The sequence below is a fragment of the Crassostrea angulata genome, chromosome 8, assembly GCF_025612915.1.
Source record: "Crassostrea angulata isolate pt1a10 chromosome 8, ASM2561291v2, whole genome shotgun sequence".
In the NCBI taxonomy this organism is placed as follows: domain Eukaryota; kingdom Metazoa; phylum Mollusca; class Bivalvia; order Ostreida; family Ostreidae; genus Magallana; species Magallana angulata.
In genome coordinates, this window is record NC_069118.1 from 50,078,173 (window position 1) to 50,100,419 (window position 22,247).

Below are 22,247 nucleotides of genomic sequence, written 5' to 3' on the forward strand. Positions count from 1 at the left end.
ATCTACTTTAGAAGAAGAGTATATATAATATATTACTAAAACCGATTTGGTTGGACTTTTCCGATCGCGTCGCGTTCAACTCTATCAGCTACGTCATACATAAACAATACCCGTACCTTAACCACAAACTTTTTTATTGGTGGATTCAGCTTACTGCTGATTGGCTGCTGGTCAACTAAGACTAAATTATGCACGGACAGAACAACAACATATCAGAGAATGAAAAAATCACATGGTACTCGTGACTGTCGAAATTGGGCTATTTTTCGAAAGTGTACACTTGTGATAAAACATACATACGGTACATAACATATATAGCTGTAGAAATTTTGGGTTAGTAAATGTAAAGATACAGTGCATACAATACTTACATGTACAAAAAAACTTTACGGCAATTTACCGCGCATATGAGAATAACGCTATTTTTGAAAAAGATTTACATCATGCCATACCACATTTTGTGCAAATATCAATTTGAATAATTCTTCATTTAGTTTAAGTCCTACTGTTAATTATTGTATTTTACTTGCCCCAAACTTTCTCCTATTAAACAACCTTTAACTGTACTTGGACAGCGGATTGAGAGTTGTATTTTTATGCATGTAAACAAACCAGTGTACCTGTATGGAGCTGGTGATCGGTGGTTCAGAGACAGGTAAAATAAAGAAATCTGCAGTAAATGGTTTGGGGATATTTTAGTATATATACATGTATTTACACCGAAAGTAATAGGGCAGCAGAAGAGAAACGAATCGGACACTTGTACAAACCACTTGCACTCTCCACTTCCGTCTCGTTCTTTCACACTATCGTTCAATTCTTTTATTGACTGTCGATTGCCGATCGAAAGGTGTAGAAATCGAGGAATTCATATTTATCACTTCACTTCGACTGGCAAGTTAGTAGGTAATACATGTGCAATATACATTTACGGTATTTACATGAAATGAACGCTTAGCACATGCAACTTTTAAATATTATATTTTTTATAACGCCATACTCTCAGTCTGGGCCGTAGATTGAGGCTATGGTTTAACGCCCGTTTACAGAGAGAGAGAGAGAGAGAGAGAGAGAGAGAGAGAGAGAGAGAGAGAGAGAGAGAGAGAGAGAGAAAGTTTTGCACAGAGTTTAAACATAGGGGATAGTCGATAATGACTCCATATTTGGGGAAATGAACTGTTCTGAGAATTCCTTCAGCTCTGGCATTGCATAAGCGGGTACTGATAACTCCGCCTAAGAAAAGGAGTTAACCAATCAAGTTTTCACAACGACGGCGTGTATAATTTATGCATGACGTACATGTAGCTGACAGAAATGACCGTGACGCTATAGGAAAAATCCAACCAAATCGGTTTTGATAATTATGTATAAAAATACCCAAATGTGTAGATTTTTTTTTTATTAAATAACATTAAATTGTAAGTAGATCTGATGGTTCATTTGTTGACTATCTAACCTAAAGAAAAGTGAAATTTCATTTCACCAAGGATGCATATTCTAACGTTACAATGTAGTTAACAAGCCTATGAAAGTGCCCAGGATTAAAAAATACATCACTTCTTTAAAACTATTATGCTTTACACTTAGATTAGTTTTTCCGAGCGTTCCTGTTTACGTTAAAGGAGTGACCACTCGTGTTGTTAACAGTTCTATTTATAAGTGAGCGAAGCTTCTTATCTTTTATGAAAAGCAAACAACCATAGCGAAAACAACATTTAAAGAAAGAGAGGGAGGAAAAAAAAGAAACTTAAAAGATTACTTTTTTGGAAAGACATTTAAGATAGCAGTTACTAAATGAAGGCATTTTTCGTTATCAAAGTAAAGAAAATCTACAACAAGAAACTTTTTGATTTATTTAGTTTATGAGATGGTATGGGACACCTTCGGGCTTTATTGGATTTGATCACGCTCCGACCAAAATTACACCTCATATTACTCTAAGAAAGATTTGGCACCCCAAATATACGTCATTTGAAACTGTGGGTTATATAGTACAAAATCGATTCATAGTGTTATCACAGGCTAAGGCACTGGAAAATGTAAATACTTTCACTGGTTTAGAATTTTTAATATTTTACAATATTCAACAAAAAAATATGTTTTTAATACTTTAGAAAGATAAAATTATAAAAGTTACAGCGGAATTCGAACTCATGAGTTACAGATTTGTAGGTAACGCTCTCACCCATTGCGCTACGCTGTTAGGTAAACTTTAAGGAAAGAAGTTTTAGGGGGAAAAAGAAAAATTAAATTTACTGTATATCTCGATCGAAAGTACGTCACCGTATTGAGTTATCCCATACCACTTTAAGAAAATTTTTGATGAACTATTTCTTTTTATTTTTTTAGGGGGAGGGGTTAGTAACTGCACCTGATGTGACAAATGTGATGAAACGTTTTCAAACTGATATACTTCAATGTTGTAAGTGAAAAAAAAGAAAGTAGATTTATAGGTGGAAAATAATAAAATCTACAAATTTTTTCCCCGATCTTATTTTTACACTGTCGTATATAGAAATCCGTTTATACAAACACGTTTACGCCCAAATATAAGTAGAGATGACTTCCTGGATCGTCGCCTATCATATAGATCTTAAGTGGGTAAAGGTCACCGACATATTGCGGCTCTACATTCTTTCGAAATCAACAATAACACATAGCAAAACCTTGTAAAATCAAAGTACTGAAGAATTGATGGGAGTTGATTTTGTCGATGTTTTTTATTTTAAAATCAATGATATGTTATTTTGCATGACAAGTACAGGTAGTTTCTAATTTGAATTACGCACATTTTTATAATATGAATTTTTGGACTTTTTCGACAAGAATGTCAAGAAACTATGAATAATGTTAAAAAATATTTAAAGATAAAATTAATTGAATCAAACTATGTATCCGTGATAGAAATATTTCTCGAAAATTGTATGGATCCAAGCAATATTGAACTCTAGTCTCGTTCAACCAAATGCTCGGCTGACACCGTAAATCTCCGACAAGGATTTACGGAGACAGCAGAGCGTCGAGTTGAACGAGACTATATTGAGCTCTGGCGTAGGAATACATACGAATACAAAAAATATTTAAATTGTTCGTACCATTTCAAATCTGACTATTTTCAAGGTATTTATAAAAAAGTTTCCTTGAAAAACAATGCTTTAGCATACATTACATCGAATTCATCAATTATTTTCAATAACTAAGTCTTGTCAACGGCATTGATTTGTGCTGAGGTCCAAACACTGTTTCACTTTCGGTTTGTCTGAGTAACTGCATAGGAGAGTTGATTAAAATCAACTCTCAAAAATCATTCTAAATCTTGATGTCAGTGACATCACAGCGCGGTAAATTTAAGAGACGGCTACTGAATTGCAAGCCAAGATTAATTGATAATTTTGAAAATGCATTTTATGGCCAAATATTGTACCATTCACAACATTTAAAAAGGCGTTTATATATGATGAGAAATGGCACACTTTTATCCACATTTAATTAGTGTATCAGGATGTCCCGTCAAAATTAACGCGTTAGCTATTGATCCGCAATTATAGAGTTCGACATTAGCTAGGGCTTTTTTTAGGTCGATGTAGGCTACGACCACTCGATAAACAGGGCGTGTCAGTTTCAGTCTTGTCAGTTTCTTGTCAGTTTCAGCCGCTGTAGATTTCGACATTTTAGATAAACGGGGCGTGTAAATTTCAGTCTTACTGTCTTTTAGAGCTATGAATTAGAACCATTTTAACAAGAACTTAGACTTTGGGTAGTTGTTCAAACTGCATTGTGACGTACATGCATGCCTGTCTATTTCATTGCTGGCATTACAGCTATGACCCTTTGAAATCAACACAAGTTGTCTAGCCTTTGAGCTAAGGCTACGCAATCGGTATATATTTCGCTTGAAACCAGCGTCATTTTAACTTGTTGTGACGCAAGAAATGGATGGTTACATCCTACTGAAAGTCCAAAGCCGTGTTGAAATGGTTCTAACTGTAAGTGTCCGTAAGAAATAGAGTAGATAATACGTGGTAGATGTAAATATTACACCTTAAGGTACCTCACAACATCAAGACTTATACTTTTTTGGATTTCGTATATATGGTGTTTAAAGCATCGACTGGTGAACCACAGAACATGAGTTCGAATCCGCCCAGGCATTTTGTCCATATTTAATGAATTAGATTTCGAACATCATAGTTTTTATCGAAAATGCATATTTTTCGCCCATTTGACCAACTTACTTCTTTTTCATCATACTATCCATAATAATCAAGTAATATCCTGCTGATTTGAGAAATTATTTCAAGGCGTACTGAGCCATCTTAATATGAACAATTTTGAAACACTAAATATGATTTAAAGATGACGTTATTTCAATTGAACTGATATTTCAGCATCTTCTACCACTTAGAGTGATTATAATTGTTCGTGGCTTATAATTACTATCCCATCTTTCTTTAAGTAACACTTGGTGAAGTTTGAATTGATGTTTGTAAGGGGTAAGTACATCTTACTTTCAATTGGAGTGACTTTTTGTTAATGAAATCTTTACCGTTGTGATAATGCATATCATTTTTTAAAAATGAACCCAGGATCTTTCAAATTTTAAACTCTCTAAAATGTTGATTCATTAGAGTTCCCTCTCATTGAATCTGAAGCTTCACACCGCGAGTTGAAATATTTTTGTTGAATTAGAGGGTCAAAGTAGAGATGAGAGATTTTGCGAAAGAAGATGGGTGAATAAGGGATAGATAAGATACTACAAAATTAAAACATGAAAAAAATTTATAATTTCTTTCTAAATTATTGAAGACAATGAATATTAAATCGATTTATAACCTTTATATATGTTAAATATTTAGAATAGGTTGATTTAAACTAGCGTATGCGTGTCAAAACCTCCCAAAAATGTCATTTTTAGAACTTCAAAGCCTTTTCTTTTATAAAGAGGGTCTGGGCTCCGTATTTTTGCCATACTCTATATAAAAGGTTTAAAGGAAATCAGACCGATTTCAATCAACAAAAACGTGGAGAGATGGCCCGCTATACATTAAAAATGTCATTTTGTATCCCAACAGTTTAACGTTTTAGAGAGATACTACAATTCAGTAAATTCGTGGTTGAAGTTGCATTTAGCATTTCACAATAAAGGTTGTTGTGACTGAAATGGCTCAGTGGTTATAGCACCAGAAAATAGCTAACATTATAGAGCGCGGGTATTTTAGGTTGTGGGTTCGATACCAAAAAAATTGAATTTTTTTTTTTAATCGTTTGTTAAAATATTCAAAACTGAATATTGTTAGAAATTATGCTTTTGAAAACTTGTAATATAACATCATCTAGTATATATTTGGTTGGGAAAAAAAATAATTTGAAATTGTTTTTCACGATAAAACCAAATGGTCATCTGCGCTATCTTTTCCCCCATCTTCTTTCAATCGCAAACCTTTGTTATAAAATATGAGTCGAATACTTTGTGCGCATAAGAATTTAAGTTACTGTTTACAGTTATATAGCATGGAGATTTTGTTTCTGTAGAGAGCTTTTTTATAGCTAAAATTTGTATTCAACACTAAACGTGATTGGAAGATGACATTCTCCTTTTAAAGACGGACAGAATACTCCAGAAAAATGACAAGTGGTATCCACAAGACGTATAGTGCATGCCATTTTTTTTTGGGGGGGGGGAGGCGGGGTGAAAAATTAATTTGTTTTAAATTTACATCAAAAAATTATTCAAAATAAATATTTTGCTTAGCCTTTTCTGGTCCCGCGCATGCAAATTTAAAAACAATTCTTAGAATAAATAACAAATGAAACGATGTTTCAATTTCTGATTGGTAGTAGTAAATTTTATTTTTAACTCATAAACAAACACAGATCGGCCGACGGCAGGGTAGTTGTACTAAAATATTGAACATAAAAACGAAACTATTACACTTGAATTCATAAAAGCCTTTGGTCGCCATATTAGTTCCTATCGCTCCTCTACTGCCCCTGGGGTATATATACCGGTCGAGAAAGTTACGGTCGGTTGCTTTCCGATCGAGGCATTCAAGTTGCACGGACTTCTAAATGCATAAAAAACACATTGCAGCAAAATGATTGTAATAAAGAATAAAGGAAACAACAATCAATAAAATACAAAAAATATTTATTCTTTGAAAGAATTTACACGGTACTAGTATCCGTATTACTAGTATTTTGCACAGATAGCGCTGCCTTTCTTCACATGCACATCGAAAACGTTTGTCGTTGACATAGAGTGCACAACGTCTGCATCTTTTTGAAAACCCCGGCGGCACTACATCGAATCCAGTAGCTAAATGATAGTAAATCCAAGAAAGTAACAACGTAACAGCGTTTCTTTTTCATCGGTTCTATAAAAACGCTCCGTTTCCATGCGATCATTGACATGCTCGATCACCCACAGAGTGTGGTTGTGCATGTGCAATGTTATAGCATAAACAGGAAAAGGGTCAACAATTATCGAGGATTTTTGAAGTTTATGTGCCTGGATTTTAGTCTGTCTTGTTTCGTCGTTCATTGGATATATTCCTTGTCAGTGCAGTGGTTGTCATATTTTTTTTTTTCAAAACGCGTTTCTACATGTCTTTTCGTCCAAGGTAACGTGTTCGGGTTAATGAAATACCTGAGTGCGGTGAAGCATGAATTGTGCTCTCGGCCTTATACACCCCTTCGAATGTGTTCGGAATGTTTTTTTTATCGTTGCTAAGTATGGAATAAATTCAGAGGTGCTAGAATGAAAGTTCACGAGACTTCACCGAGATTTGTTCAGTTCCTGTGAAATTTCGAGCGGAAGTATAAGTGTTCGGATAATATTCTCAAAATACGTAAGTACTGGTCGTTTTTCATATCGTATCCTACTTTGGTTTATGTTAAAACATGAACTTCTTTTAATAAGTTCGTCTTATTTCACCATTTCGCGGTTTGTTATATTAAACGATAATATTCAGAACAGAGTTATCCTTCGTGTTCGACAACGTGTTGAGTAGTTGAAAATATAAACATTGCGTGGCTTAATAAAATCATATCAATGTTTGATGCTTGTGGTGTGCAATACCATGTTTAAAAAAAAATGGATGCCTGTTTTGCATAAAAACTTAGTATATCGAGCCATTTTCAAGGAACATTCTGCATGAAATTGCATGAAATTGTATAGTCTGTTTCACTATTGATGTTATTACTAGGTCAGGCGCGGATCGAAAACTAATCCTCAGGGGGATCTCTACTTACCATGTTAATTGTTGCAACAGCTGACAAAAACTATTTTTTTGATTGTCACATTTATTTCTAGAACACATTTTATTCACCAATTAATGAAGATAAAGTTTAAAATCAATAAACCATTAGATTTAATATTTGACTGCTACAGTACCTATAGATTCTATGAACTAGACTATAAACACGAGGCACGATTTTTACTGCAAAACTGAAAGGGTCAAATAAAACCACGTGGTCTAAAATTTAAATAACAATAACATTCGCAGGGGTGTTATATAGGGGGTGTGTAGCGATGATCAGAACAATAGAAATCGAAAACTAATATGGCGGTAGTCGGAGTAAAAGGGAAATAATGCGTATTTATGAATTCATGTCAGCTTTAACTTGTATGCTCCAAATACTGAAAACGATATAGTAAGCTTTGTTAAAAAGGTATCAAGTAGATATCAATGTACTGTATTAATGAAAATAATATAATTCTTGTTGGTGACTTTAATTGCTCTATGTCAAAGGAAAAACACAAAAGTTTAAACGGTTTAAAAAAAAATTACAATATCGTTTTGAACTACTTGATTTGTGGTATAAAATAAAACCAAAACATAATGGGTTCACCTGGTTTAATGGCAACAACTGTGCTAAAAGTAAAATACACTATATATTTTTGACGCAAAACGGAAGACCTTATAGTATCGTACTGTTTCTTATTATTCTTATTTTATTATCTTCTTATTATCTTCTTATTCCCCTCCCCCCCCCCCCCCCCCCCAACAAAATTTGTGCACGCGAATTCTCGGAAACCATCCAACCGATTTAAACCACTTCTTCAGAGTTGATTGGAAGTGGTCTGAATTTATTTTTTGTTTACAATATTTTTGCCGTAGTCGTGCACCTACAATTTATCGTTGATTTTTAGCTTTTACGACCCACGCATCTTCTCGAGAACTATCTGAGATATGAATATGAAATTTTCAGGATAGGTAGACCATAGTCTGAAGTTGTGCCCATTGTTTTTGTTTTACGCCAGTGGCGCCATTCTTATTAAGAGCTCACTGTGGCTCGAAAATGTGGTACGAATTTTGTTCCTCTTTTTTGTCCACAAGAATTCTCAGGGATGGCTCGATAGAAATCTTGAAATTTTTAGGAATGATAAAAAAACAACTATATCTTGAGGATTTTTTTTCATTTTTTCCAAAGTTCATTTCCTATTGTCCGTTTCCTGTACCGCGACAAAAAGCTTGTGACTTTGATCTCAAAAATGATAAAGACTTGAGCATTCAGACTTCAATTTTTTTTTTCGATTTACTTTATTTCATGTAGAACTGAAATAAAAGTATTAGTCCTTACATATGTCATCTATCCGATGTAAAATAAACCAAAAAATCTATTTCCGGTAAGATATCTCAAATATATCCCTGAAAATCTCGGGCCCCAAATATGAATTCTAAATTTTGAACTGCGAACTGCATTTCCACTATTCAATTGCATCTAAGCCCGATTCTCAGAAACTATAGATAACTGCAGCACCATATTTTCACAGTGGTAGTGAAATATTGCCAGTAGATGCCCCTGAAAATTCCGGGCCCCAAATATGAATTCCAAATTTTGAATTGCGAACTGCGTTGTAGAACGCAGTTCACTATTCAATTGCATAGAAGCCGATTCTCAAAAACTATAAATAACTGCATCACCATATTTTCACAGAGGAGGTGAAATACCACTTGTAGATGCCCCTAAAAATTTCGGGCCCCAAATATGAATTCTAAATTTTGAATTGCGAACTGCGTTCTAGAACGCAGTTCACTGTTCAATTGCAAACTGCGAACTTCGAACTGCGTTCCAAAAACCGATTGCCGAAATGATGAACTTCAATCAGAGCAAAGCAGCGGAAACATCATCTGAAAATATTTCCTTCCTTATATATCTTATATAATATTAAATGACCATGTTTGTCATTCATGTAAGGAAATAAATCAAATACAAGAACTATCACGATGTCGGGCAGATGGTGGTGAGTTTTAAATGTTAAAAGCATGTACATTGTTTTTTATTCAGTAATTTATTTCATTGTTTGTGTGAAGAATTACGGGCAGTATGTATTAGTGCCTTTTTATGAGGGCTTAATGTGGCTTTAAGTATCATTTTGATTGATTGATAGAGAGAGAGAGAGAGAGAGAGAGAGAGAGAGAGGGGCAGACAGACATACAGACAGACAGAGAGTGTTCTGATGGAAATTAAAATAACTGCAAGCATTTGCACTTCAATCATTTTCATGTCAGTTGTATATTGTGATCATATCTGCATTTTAATGTAAGAGTTTATGATGAATCAATATTTCTTTATTTCAGCATTTTGCCTTTAACTCTTCTATTAGTACTTATCCCAACACTGAATGCATTTTTCAAAACAGTCTCTGTACCGTTAAAATATGCTCCTCTCCGACGGATTTCAGTGAAACCGGCGAATGGGGATATTTATATAGGTGGTAAAAATATAGTTCTCCATCTTGACAGCAACTTTGATCTTCTGAAAAACAAAACCATTGGTCCGCAACCAGATAATAAAATGTGTGCCCCCAACCAGTTGTTTTGTGATAATAAAATGACAGACAACTATGTCGAAGTTTTGGAATTCATTCCTAGAAGGAGAATGGTTCTCGTCTGTGGTAGTGTCCATCAGGGTCTTTGTACATTTTTGAATAGCTACCATATTGATATCGAGGAAAAGTTTTATAAAGATTCTTTTCAAAACTACATCGGAAGTGAGAAAGGTACCATCTTGATTCCTTTTAAAACGGAAGACCAGTCGGACGACCATTACTTCGTCGGAAGGAGTTGGGACGGTCGGAGAATGGAGCATACATTTCCGGAATTTTCGTTCATGGAAATTTACAACCGAACCACAGACCCTCTCCAGCAGTGGGAATTTCGAAACACAACAATGTTTTCTTCCGCGGGTTTATGCCACCATAAACGGCAGAATTCCGCAACTCGATTTATTTTCGGTTTCAGCACTAATGAATTTATCTTCAGCATATACAATCAAGCTAGAACTGCTTCCAATGGTACGCTTTTCCAAACAAAAATATCGAGAATTTGCAAGAACGATAAATACATGGATTCTTTTAATGAAGTTATTTTAGAATGCAACCAACACAACATAGCAACCGCTGCTTACTATGCAACGACAAATGAAACATCTGTTCTTTATGTGGCATTTAGCAAAAGTCTCTATTCTACTGAGGCATTACCAAACAATTCAGCGGCCGTTTGTCAGTTCCCCCAGCAAGATATAGACAGGATGTTCAATAACCTGCTGAAGTTTTGTTATATTAACGCCGATGCCATTACTCCACCTGATTGGTCAACGTGCGGAGAAACCAAAGCTTGTACAAAGGTAAACAAAAGATTAAATTCTAACGACTGATATTCTTTTAAATTCTAAACAAGTTAATGCAAAGTAATTGTAGATTAACAGCAATTTATTTGACACTTTTGTGGCTATACAAAACACCTGATACATATAATAATCAGTAATCATAAGAAGTAAAGCTATTTAAGTTGCTGCAGGTCTAAAGTTCCCGGTCTGAAAAATTTGGATGGACGACCTGGGGGCTACAGTGCAACCCATTTAAAAAAATGTATGTTTATTGCGCAAAAAATGTGCGCTAAATAAATTTTTGGACTTATAATTACCTTTACACAGATTAATACCATTAAATTTTTCACGCAGATTTACAACTGATCTATTTAATTGCCCTTAACTTTCTTCGGAACACACAACCTCGAAAAATCAAGTATGTTATATTCACATCGAGAACGAGAGTGTTGCCATTATATAAATAGTGCCTGTTTGGGAGGGTAACAGTTGAAATTGACACCCCGAGAAAACCATTGTCAACTGACGCGAAGCGGAGGTTGACAATTGTTTTCGAGGGGTGTCAATTTCAACAGTTATCCTCCCAAACAGGCACTATTTATTTTATTATATTGAATGTCTTAATTATAGAGATATTTTTACTGCTTTTATATAGACATGACGTGAGTTCTACGGCGAACCGTATGCGCATAATTTACGCGCATGTAACAATTTGTTATGTTACCCGTTTCCAAGTGTGTTGCTTACGCTGAGGGTAATAGAACGGATTCTCAACTCCGTCCAAACCAGTCAGATTTCAGTATTTAACATGAAAGTATAACAATTTAACTTGTAAACAAACTGCACCGATTCAATTTACGGGGCTGGTGATGGTGTTATTTTTAAAAGACTATCAAAGTTTATTTTGTGCGCAATAAATGTACAATTTTTTCAATGGGTGACAATGTAGCTCCCAGGTCGTCCATCCGAATCCGGAGCTACAGACCTGCAGCTACTATCTAAGGTGTTCAGTTTCCAACGGAAGACCTTACATTCACTGTAGTGGTTTTTTTCTATCCCCCGTTTTTTGCAGAGTATTTCAAGAATAACTATATTGATTTTATTTTATATTTTCAGGGATGTAATATACCCTGGCCTATTTTTTTGTTCATTTTTGCAATATTCATTTCCTGTCATCCGTTTCCTGTCCTGTAGTCCTTGACAGCCTTGTCTCCAAGAGATCTCAAAAACTAATAAGAAATTGCACATTAAAACTTTGTGGGATGACACACCTATGTACTATATAGATATGTTTTCACTATTTTGTTTGATTCGTCGTTAATTGATACTTTTTTTTTCATTTTTTAAAAATTGTATAAGGGATAAATGTATCAGAACAAAACTATTCATATGTCATCTATGTTATCCTAAATAAACAAAACATTCTACTTTCGGTTAGATACCTCAAATATCTCAGGTACCCATCTTTCAATTTTATACTCACAAGATTTCAAAAACTGTAATTGATCAAGATACAAAACTTGTATGGATAGTATACATTTGGTTGAAAATGTGTTTAATTGGTTTCATCTTGTTAGCGGACACTTCCAGTTCTCAGTGGTACCATTAAAACAAATCAAGTTTTCAATCATTCATCTGTTTTTCTTTGAGTGTTTTAAATAGCATGATAAGCAATAATCGATATAAGTTAAATGTATAAGAATAAAAAACCGTTATTTTCATTGAGCAATCCGGTTTGTTCATTTTTTTGGTCCCTTGACAAAAAAAAACCTTGTCTCAACAAGATTTCAGTTATGACAGAGAATTTTTTAGAAAGATAAACCATTGTATGTAGATGTGTTTCACTGTTTTTGTTTGATTCAGCGTGACTTTCGGTCGTCATAGAAAGTGTTAAACTTTTTTTTTCCATTTTCGTTGTTTTACATGTAGAAATACGTTTTGAAAATTTCTTTTAGAATACATATTTTATCCATTATAATTCTCTACATGGAAGAAGTGATTTCTTCCTTTTTCACAGATTTATTCATATACATAAGAAGGTAAGGCCTTTTTTGTTGCTGTAGCCACAGGAGTCTAGTTCTACATAATATTTATGATTATAGCAAATGTATGGGTGTTATTGCCTTTTACTAATTAACAATGTAAATTGTCAATGAGTCCGACAATTGAGCAATGTTTATTGGTTAAGGACATTATTATAAAGGTATATTCTTGTTATATAATACATTTAGCACTATGTGTTTTCTACTGGGAAAAGTAAGACTTTAGAGTAATTAGTAAACTCTTACCATGACCATGCTTCTTTATATCTTCGTTAAAAACATCCTAGATCGTCACACTTATAATTATCTAGCAAAGATGGCCTCTTTAATTTTTACACCATTAAGCCTCAAAATAATAATAATCTGTGATGCTATTTTGCAGACAAATTCACAAAATTACTGCAGCAATCGAAAAGCCCAGAAAGCAAACCCTGGGATACAAAGACTGACGAAACCTCACTACGAGCCCAGTGGCATTGTCTATCAGGAATCACATACAATATTCACCTCGATTTTTGCCCATCAAGTAAACCCCCGGGCCATCGTTGTGTGGATTGGAACGTTTGATGGATATATCCTTAAAGTAAATGAGAGTGTTTCGTGTATGCTATCATCTTCCAATCCGCTTAAATTTAAGGGTTTTGTTTAGTCAGTGTTCGAGTTGGCGTTGTCAATTTTGGATTGTTGTACTGTTAAAACGTTTCATGTCATGTGTAATTTAAAAAACAATAGGTACAATTGAACTTTTATGAGATAAACTAGAATATGTTTTTCAATATCGTCAGTGGAATGTTTTTTCTGTGAAAACGTCATTCATGGCCATAAAGTTCTCGCAGTTTGAATTTATAACCTAAATTAATTCAAGCAAATTCTTCATAACATGCCTAAAATTTTGATATGTTTAAAAAAAGTTTTATTTTTTTCTTTGGTTTGGTAAAGCTGTTATCTTTGCAAAGAAGTTCTTTAGATGCGTTATGTTAACAGGTTAACATGGAACAGCAATTTAGAGACAGAAAACCGTACGTTAAGTATGATCTGAGTCAGAATAGAAGCCAGAGAATAGAACCTCATCACCTTTCTGACCACAATGACACCAAACACATCGTATTCTTGCATGGAAACAAGGTTTGTCACAATAGTCTGTTTTAGAACATACACTCAAATAGTTTTATGGAGGAAGTCTACACGAATTGACTAGATTACCATTGACTAGTAAGAACTGAAAAAATCAATAAAAGAGAAAAAAATATGCCTAACACATCCATGCATTATCTTGCATATACGAATAATATTTCACAAAACATTACAAAATAATATCAAGCAACATGAACACAATTGTCTATATACAGTATTTACCATTCGCCTCTAGTCCTGGTACCGTTTTTGGAGGGTGTTACTCGAAGATCTGATTAAATAGCGCATTTCTTGTATTGGATATAGCGGTATTAATGCCATGTAGCACGACTCACGGGACTATCCTTATCACTGTATTGTTCTGTAACAGCATTTTGAACAGTTGACGATAATGCAGGGTTTTCATCAGGTGCAAATACGGGCGAAGATAATGGTAATGTTGCAAAGACGGCGGATATCAGCTGGTCAGTTTGTCTTCTCCATGTGGTTCCAGGCGCTTCATATGATAGCGGTCCTGTTTTTGCAGCTTTGGCTCCAGGGATCCACTTCTTCCATAGTTCTCTGTAATCAGGGACTGCCACATACCTATCTTTGTCAAATGAACGAGCCGGTTCTGAAATCATTGCACGCATTTTGTCTCGCTGTAATTTCACGGTTTCATACACACTTCCTTTAAGACGGGTAAGTGTGTACACAGTTCCCTCCCCATAAACAGCTTGTCAGGGGTTTCACCAGTAGTTGTGTGTGGTGTTTCTATACATATACGTCAAAAGAAAATTCGCTAGCCTTTTATTCAGTGAGGTTTGATCAATTTTTGAAGCTCGCAAAGACTGCTTGAGAGTCTGCACTAGTCTTTCTGCTGGCCCATTTGTTCGAGGGTGATATGGTGCTGAAGTGGTATGTCTAATACCATTGTACTGCATGAACTGACGGAAGCATTCAGAGACAAATTAAGGTTCATTATCTGAAACTAGCTGGTCTGGCAAACCATATCGAGAAAATATCCTTCTGAGTACATCTACTGTTTTCTTTGCTGTGGTTGACGACATTTATACTACTGCGGGCCATTTTGAAAATGCGCCAACTACTACCAAGAACATACTGCCTTGGAAAGGTCAAGCAAAATCAACATGAATGCGTTGCCATGTACCTTGTGGCCATTCATAAGGGTGAATGGGTGCTTCAGCGGGTATGGGTCTATTTTCTTGACATCCCTGGCAGCTCGTGACAAGTATCTCTAAGGCTTTATCAATACCAGGCCACCAAACAAAGCTGCAGGCTAGTGACTTCATTTTAACTATTCCTATGTGTCCTTAATGAAGTTCATTAAATACTCTTGATTGAATGGAATGGGGTGTAAGCACTCGGAGTCCCCACACCAAACATTCTTGATCTATGCAAATCTTGTTTATCCATAAGAAATATGCCATAGATCTTCTTGCTCTACATTTTCGGGACACCCGGTCTTTGTCATTTCAAACGTCCAGCTTGAGCCAAGTATATTTTTCATTGCTGTGTCCATGCTCAAGATTCACAACTGGCAGTCTTGAGAGATCGTCCGTGTTACAGTGTTTTTAGTGCTTTTATAACGGATGTCATATTGGAATCCTGATTAGTTTGTTGCATATCTTTGCAGCCTAGCTGTCGTCGTCACTGGGGCGCTTTTTTAGGGTTGAATATGGATACAAGCGCCTGATGATCTGTTAAAAGGGTGAATTTCCTCCCATTAAGATATGTATGGAATTGCTTTTACTCCCCACACGATTCCAAGCGTTTCCTTGTCAAACTGTGAATACTTTTTCTCAGTGGAGTTAAGGTTCGTTGATGAAAATGCAATTGGTTTTTCAGATCAACCAGGCATAGTGTGGGATAAAACTTCTCTAAGTACATGGGGTGATGGGATCCGTCAGTGACCAATGCCACCGGCTTTTCTGGGTCATAATGCACCAATAATTGATCCGATGTCATCATTTCTTTGATTTTCTTAAATGATTTTGTACAAGAATCTAACCACTCCAACATTTGATCATCCTTTAGGAGGTTATACAATGGAGCAGAATAGGATGACACATTTTTTGTGAATCGTCCATATAGTAATTAATTAGTCCTAAGAAAGTTCTAAGCTCTGAAACTTTTTTTCGGCAATGGAGCGTTCAAAACTGCTGACACATTTTCTGTGGTTTTATGTAGTCCTTCAGAGTCTATGACATGTCCACAGAACTTTATTCTGTCCTTCAGAAATTCACTTTTTTGTACATTTGCTCTCAAGACATATCGATCTAAACGTCTGAGTACTTGTTCAAGATTGTTTAGGTGTTCCTTTTTGGTTTTTCCCGTTATTATCATGTCATCCATATTACAATGGACTCCCTAAAGACCTTGTAATGCGGTGTCCATTACCCTTTGCCAAAAAGCTGGAGTTGATGCCATGCCGAACATAGGCCTATTGTACTGAAACAGCCCACGCTGGATGTTTATGGTAAGATATGTTCTTTCCTCTTTTCTCACTGTTATTTGTAGGTATGCGTTCTTTAGATCCAGTTTCGTGAACTGTTGGACCCAAGCTAAGCTTGCAAAGATATTTTCTATCTTCAGAAGTGGATTCTTATACACCACAAGGACAGGGTTTAAGGTAACTTTAAAGTCCCCACAGATTCTCACTGACCCGTCCTTCTTTGGTATGGACACAATGGGGATAGCCCATTCACTGTGCTCTACTTTACTAAGGAATCTACACTATATGATCCGGTTTTTGTCTACCTTATGCCCCAGTGCGAAGGGAACTTTACAGAATTTTGGTGTCGTTGACTCTCTAATTTTGATCCTAGCATTGATGCCTTCAAGGGTGCCAAGTTTATGACTGAATATACGTCTGTTTGTGCTCAACAAGCCATCGACGCCTTTTTTTTCAAAGTCTCTACAGCTTTGATTTCTGTCCAGTTTAATTTCATGTTTATTAACCATTCTCGGCCAAAGAATGGGGGTCCTCCCTTTAGTAAAATATCAAGTTCTGCTTTTTATCATTCAAGTCTACGGTCACCGTACATACTCCAGGTGGTACGATACTTTTACCTGAATATGTTCAGAGATTAATGACCGTGTCTGTCAGATTCACATCTGAAAAATGTTCTTCATACGTCTCCTTGTTTATAACGGATATAGCTCATACTGTATCAAGTTCCATGGGTACATGTAATATTTTATGTTAGGGTGTACCCAAATTGCATCTTGAATTCCTCCTACAGCATATATTTTCAGTGAATACATAGGTTCATCTTTAACATTAAGCTCATGAACTTTGGTTTTCCTGACGTTTTGGTCATGTTTCGGTGACCATGTTGCAGGGTTGGTTTGACACGCTCGTTGAATGTGACCTGGTCTTCCGCATGCCCGACATTTTACCGGCAGAATCTACAGGAATCCGTCGGATGATTTCCATAACATCGAAAACAGGACTTGGGGAGGGATGAAGTAGTGTATGGTTGTAGTCCTTGTCTCTCGTCCGTGTCTGCTGTGTGTTGATTTTGTTAACACCGGCCAATGGAAGATGCTTATTCTGTAATCCAACTGCGTCTTTCGATGCGGTTTCAATGGCCCCTGGTAAGTCAAAAGTCTTCTTGTACTTAAGATCTGGCTCTGACAGGAGTTTCTTCTGAATTTGTTCCTTTCTGAGACAGAAATCTCTTTCTCAAGGTATCATTAAGTGCGTCTTTAAACTCATAAAATTCACTAAGCTTTCTCAAGGCTACATTATACTCTCGCACACCCTCCCCTCCTGTTGATCACGGTTATGGAAACGAAAACTTTCCACAATAACAAACGGTTTTGATGCGTAGTGTTCTTCAAGAATCATTGTGAGGTCCCCGTAAGTGTTTTCGGCCGGTAATTTAGGGGCTGTTTAGTCTCTTTACAGTGCGTTCGTAATAGCGCCCATGAGGCTCAGTAGCGCGAAAACTTTCTTTTCATCTTTTTCGCCAAGAAATAGCTGTCTAACCTTTCTTTATACGATGTCAAAGAATCAAGCGTAGGGTTAAACATCAGTTCTTTCGATCCGCCCGGCCATTCTTGTCGTCAATAGGGTTTATCTTTAGATTACAGGTAGCACACAACCATGTGGATGTAAACCATTTAAAAAACAAACCGACCGGAAACAGCACATATTGTCTAAAACTCAAACACGTAACCTACGCAAATCCGGAATACTACACGCGGGAAAAAGAACGAGCTAAACAGACTCATCGAGAATGTTTTTCGCAACATCCCATAAGGCTTTCTAATATTTTCTTCCTTAGTGCTTTGCCAACAATGACAGATATTTAACTCGTATCTTACGGTGCCTTGAGGTTTGATGACACATTCTGAGTACCGCACACGATTTAGTGATACCCAAGAAATGTTTTACATGCTTCCATTCCTATTTGGTTGTCGTAAACAAATTATTATAGAATTTTACGTATGACGTCACAGTGATCTCGCAGTATATTTCTAGCGATATATTTAGAGGTGAATCAAACATATGTGATGCGTATACTAGAAATTTAAGTACATGTCAGCATTACAGTATAAATTACGATAATTTTTTTAGTTTGATAGAGAGATTACACATATACAAGCAAAAGCCATACTGTCATGTCCAATTTTAAACTAATTTTGCATGCATTTACAGTAAGTTGAAGGAGGGAGAAAAAAATGCGTTTTGATGTAAATAAAGAAGAAATTAAGAGGAAAAACAGTTAAAAATCTATGAAGGTATATATTGTCAAATCATTAAATTGGTAAATGGGAAATTACAAACAGGGATGGGGCACGGATACGACGTATGTTATTAGAATGCAAAAATATAAAAATTCGAAAAAAATATGAGTTAGGAAAAAACAATAAAAGTCAGATAATAACAAGGAAAAAAAGAAAATGATATATTATTGATCGTTTAAACTTTTGATCATATTAAACTCAAATTACATTTTACAGATTGATCAGTTCTCTCCAAAACTAAAAAACGGTTTGAGGTGGAAGCAGGTCAATGTATTTTAATTTTTTTTATTTGAAAATATTAATCTTATATAATTCTCTCTCTCTCTTTCTCTCTCTCTCTCTCTCTCTCTCTCTCTCTCTCTCTCTCTCTCTCTCTCTCTCTCTCTCTCTCTCTCTCTCTCTCTTTGATGTTTGTTATAACTGTCAAAATATCAGTAAGTTGACAATGACGCAAGGTATGTGTAAAATTTTCTTGCTGCGTTCGCCACAACGGTTGCTACCGTAAAACCTATCATCCTGTGATTAAATGTCGCGACAATGCTTTGTAATATTTATAGTCTTTATTTAATGACGACGGACCTAATTCCCTTTGCGCAGATATATCGCACACCTAAGAGGAGTGATTGTCACAAACATATGCATCGAATTCTCAATAGTACATGATAACTCAATTAAAAATCGATTATGACGCAATTTATAGCTGTTCAGCGTCATCAATATACACTTAATTTAATATAGCATGTTAATATGGTGAGCGATCTTGTTATCCTTTGATATATATCAGTTAGACAAGGTATAGCGGCATCTGATTGGTCAAAATATTTCTTAGATACCTGCATCAACAAAGTTTTTGCCGGATCTACTTTTCTCTACTGTTCTGATTTAACTCTATTTATATAACGGGGATTTCCAAAATAAACACTGTCAACAAAAAGTAAAAATTTTAAAGCGTCAGCAAACAAAATACATCATTATGAAGTAAAAAAAATTCAAAGTTTAACCTTAAAAGATATGCAACACACATTACACTGCTATGCGGATTTGGTAACGGTGAATATTAAATTAACACATGTACCTGATGGGTCATCAGAATAAGCGCTATGAGAAGTGCATCAACTCCATTAGCGTCTCCCAATTAGCAGATATATCATTTATTGATAAGTACCACACTGGCTATCTATAGTTACCACAACATTTACAAACTTCGCATATACATACTATTCTTTGTCGACATATCAACTATTTTAGTCCAAGATCGCGTCTCTTTGTATGATATGCACAACTGCATATTCCAACGATCTAAATCACAATAAAACCAGTTTTATATAATACCACAAGCCATTGCATGTATTTTGTTTTCGTTTTCAATTCAGCAGATTCCAACTTTCTATTTGTGTTTAATCAATGAAATTCAGCTCCACAGCTTTGCATCATCCATTTTATATATTGGTGTTGTTATTGTTTTGTACTCATACGCTTCAATCATGTTTATCCTTTGGAAATGACCAAACATAAGAGTTTCTTTCTCAAATATTTAATGTGTTTTTTACTTTGTAGGCATCAAAATTTCCATTGCTTTCATGCCAAGTTTATACAACTTGCGGCACATGCTTGAAGACAATTGATCCTTTAGGATGTGGTTGGTGCAATGATTTTTGTTTGAGGAAGGACGATTGCCAATTTGTCTGGCATGATGATAGCTGTCCCCCTCTTGTATACCAAGTAAGTTAAAAGACGTTTAAAGATATGAATGACCTGGCTTTTAAAAAAATCATTCGTAATTATTTAACCCATTTAACTTCTTACCTATTATCGTAACACGATTAAAACCTTTCAAGTCATGAGCGGTAATGTTTTAACTCCGCGTACATACGTATGTACACAGGCAAACGATCTGAATGGGAAGAAGTCAATCATAACAATTTGTCTTTTATTTACAGTTATTTAAAGATTTTGCGCATTTGACTATGAAGTTTTGGGGAATTATTGATAAATTTTTCTTAATTTCTTGAACAATCGGAGGTCCACAGGGTCAGTGATTGCAATTATTTGTACACATTCGTCTGATATTATACATGTAGGTCCTAATAAATGTTAAAATGTAGGGGTTGGTGTATACAAGAAATAATTGATATTCTTTATATTCCCAAAGGACAAAATTTGATTTGCAAGGTCAAGGTCAAATTCAAACAGTCTTTTAAATAATATCGTATAAAAATTAAAAAAAATTAAACTTTATGAAACATTGTGCAGAGGATGCCTATTACTTTAATTTTGATATTAGTCATCATTGTCATTTAGCTGCTTATGCTAAATGAGCTTATTTCGGCAATTTTGCACACAAATGAAAATATTGTCTTTTAATCTATATTTTGCATTTGAAAGTATATAAAGCAACCTGCTTTAGCATGATTTTTTTTTCATATGTTTTATTCCATATAGTTGAAAAATCGTCGGAAACCACCCATGTTTTGCTCTAAAACATTAACGCATTGAAATAAGGCAATCTTCATGAATCCACTTTTACATAATGACGTCACTGTGGTGATAACCTTTAACCCCGTAATTTTCAATATGATTTCAACTATCTTCCACCTTATTTTTGAAGTTTTTTTTATAAAACTTTAAATTAAGGGGCGATAAATGCATTATTCCGCATGAAGTCCTTTATATATAAAAGAGCTGTGTTGTGATATGCCTAGATGTACATGTGAATAATATTCGTGGTATAAATTTTATACTTATATCAAATTCTTACTACTTTATAGCTTAATATTTGATTCTCTTTATTCAAGCATTTATTTAACCATACAAACATTCTTTGATAATGAAATAGATAATGATCTTGGAATTCAATAAATGTAAACGATTACGCAGACTAAATTTTTTTTTGGTTCGTTAGTTCCTTGATTCAGCGAAAGTTCGTCTATCTGGGGACATAACTGTTTTTGAATTTTTCTGTTACAGACTTTAGAAAAAGTACAGAAGCTCATTGAGGCCAGCTTAGCAGTAACAATATTTTCTTTTGCGTTTAAACCGATAACTTTTGCGTTTAACTGCAATCGTTTGCGCTAAATCGCAAAAGCTATTGCGATTAAACGCAAAAAAATATTGCGTTTAAACGCAAAAGAAAATCATACTAATGTTATGTCACATGCATCCGTCAATCTGTCAATCAAACGTAATGTTAGACATTTCTCGCTTTTCTCGTCGTGCTCTCTCTTCTATTTCTAATGGTTTTTCATATTGTTTCTCATAAATCGAATCTTAAATATTCAATAAAATCAAATATTCCGCACACACACTGTACAACTGCCGTCCATAATCTTTGATCAACCGTAAATTTAGTCAAAAAGCTTGTGTTTTATCTTCAATGTTGTTGTTGTTTTTTTAAACAATTCTATCCTCTAAATTATCACCGTTCTAACTTTACCAGCCTTGTATATATAGTGCACCTGGAAATCTGTTAAGTCTTGAATGACCTTATTTAAAAGATTTCAAATGGGTTAAAGTCTCAAGGATAGTCAATATTCTTAAAAGTTTCAAAAGGTCCCAAGGTATTTGAATATGAATGAATGGTCGATGTAACAATGAATATCAAGCAGTTAACTTCATAGCCTGTCTCAAATTAAGAGGCTGCTAGGACATATAAAAGTTGACAGCATAGTTGAACGCAGATTCGAGTAAGCTATAGTCTGCACC

At 35.0% G+C, this 22,247-nt stretch overlaps 1 protein-coding gene across 1 annotated transcript in view; it reads left to right on the forward strand.

The window, feature by feature from the left end:
• The first annotated feature begins 2,559 nt into the window (after positions 1-2,559).
• The window catches only part of LOC128161057 (hepatocyte growth factor receptor-like), a 35,316-nt gene continuing 15,628 nt past the window's right edge, over positions 2,560-22,247 (forward strand). The window contains exons 1-5 of the mRNA XM_052824308.1: positions 2,560-2,597; positions 9,552-10,632; positions 13,039-13,239; positions 13,641-13,781; positions 20,103-20,267. Of these exons, the coding sequence (XP_052680268.1) occupies positions 2,560-2,597; positions 9,552-10,632; positions 13,039-13,239; positions 13,641-13,781; positions 20,103-20,267 (1,626 nt within the window). The remainder of the gene's footprint in view (positions 2,598-9,551; positions 10,633-13,038; positions 13,240-13,640; positions 13,782-20,102; positions 20,268-22,247) is intronic.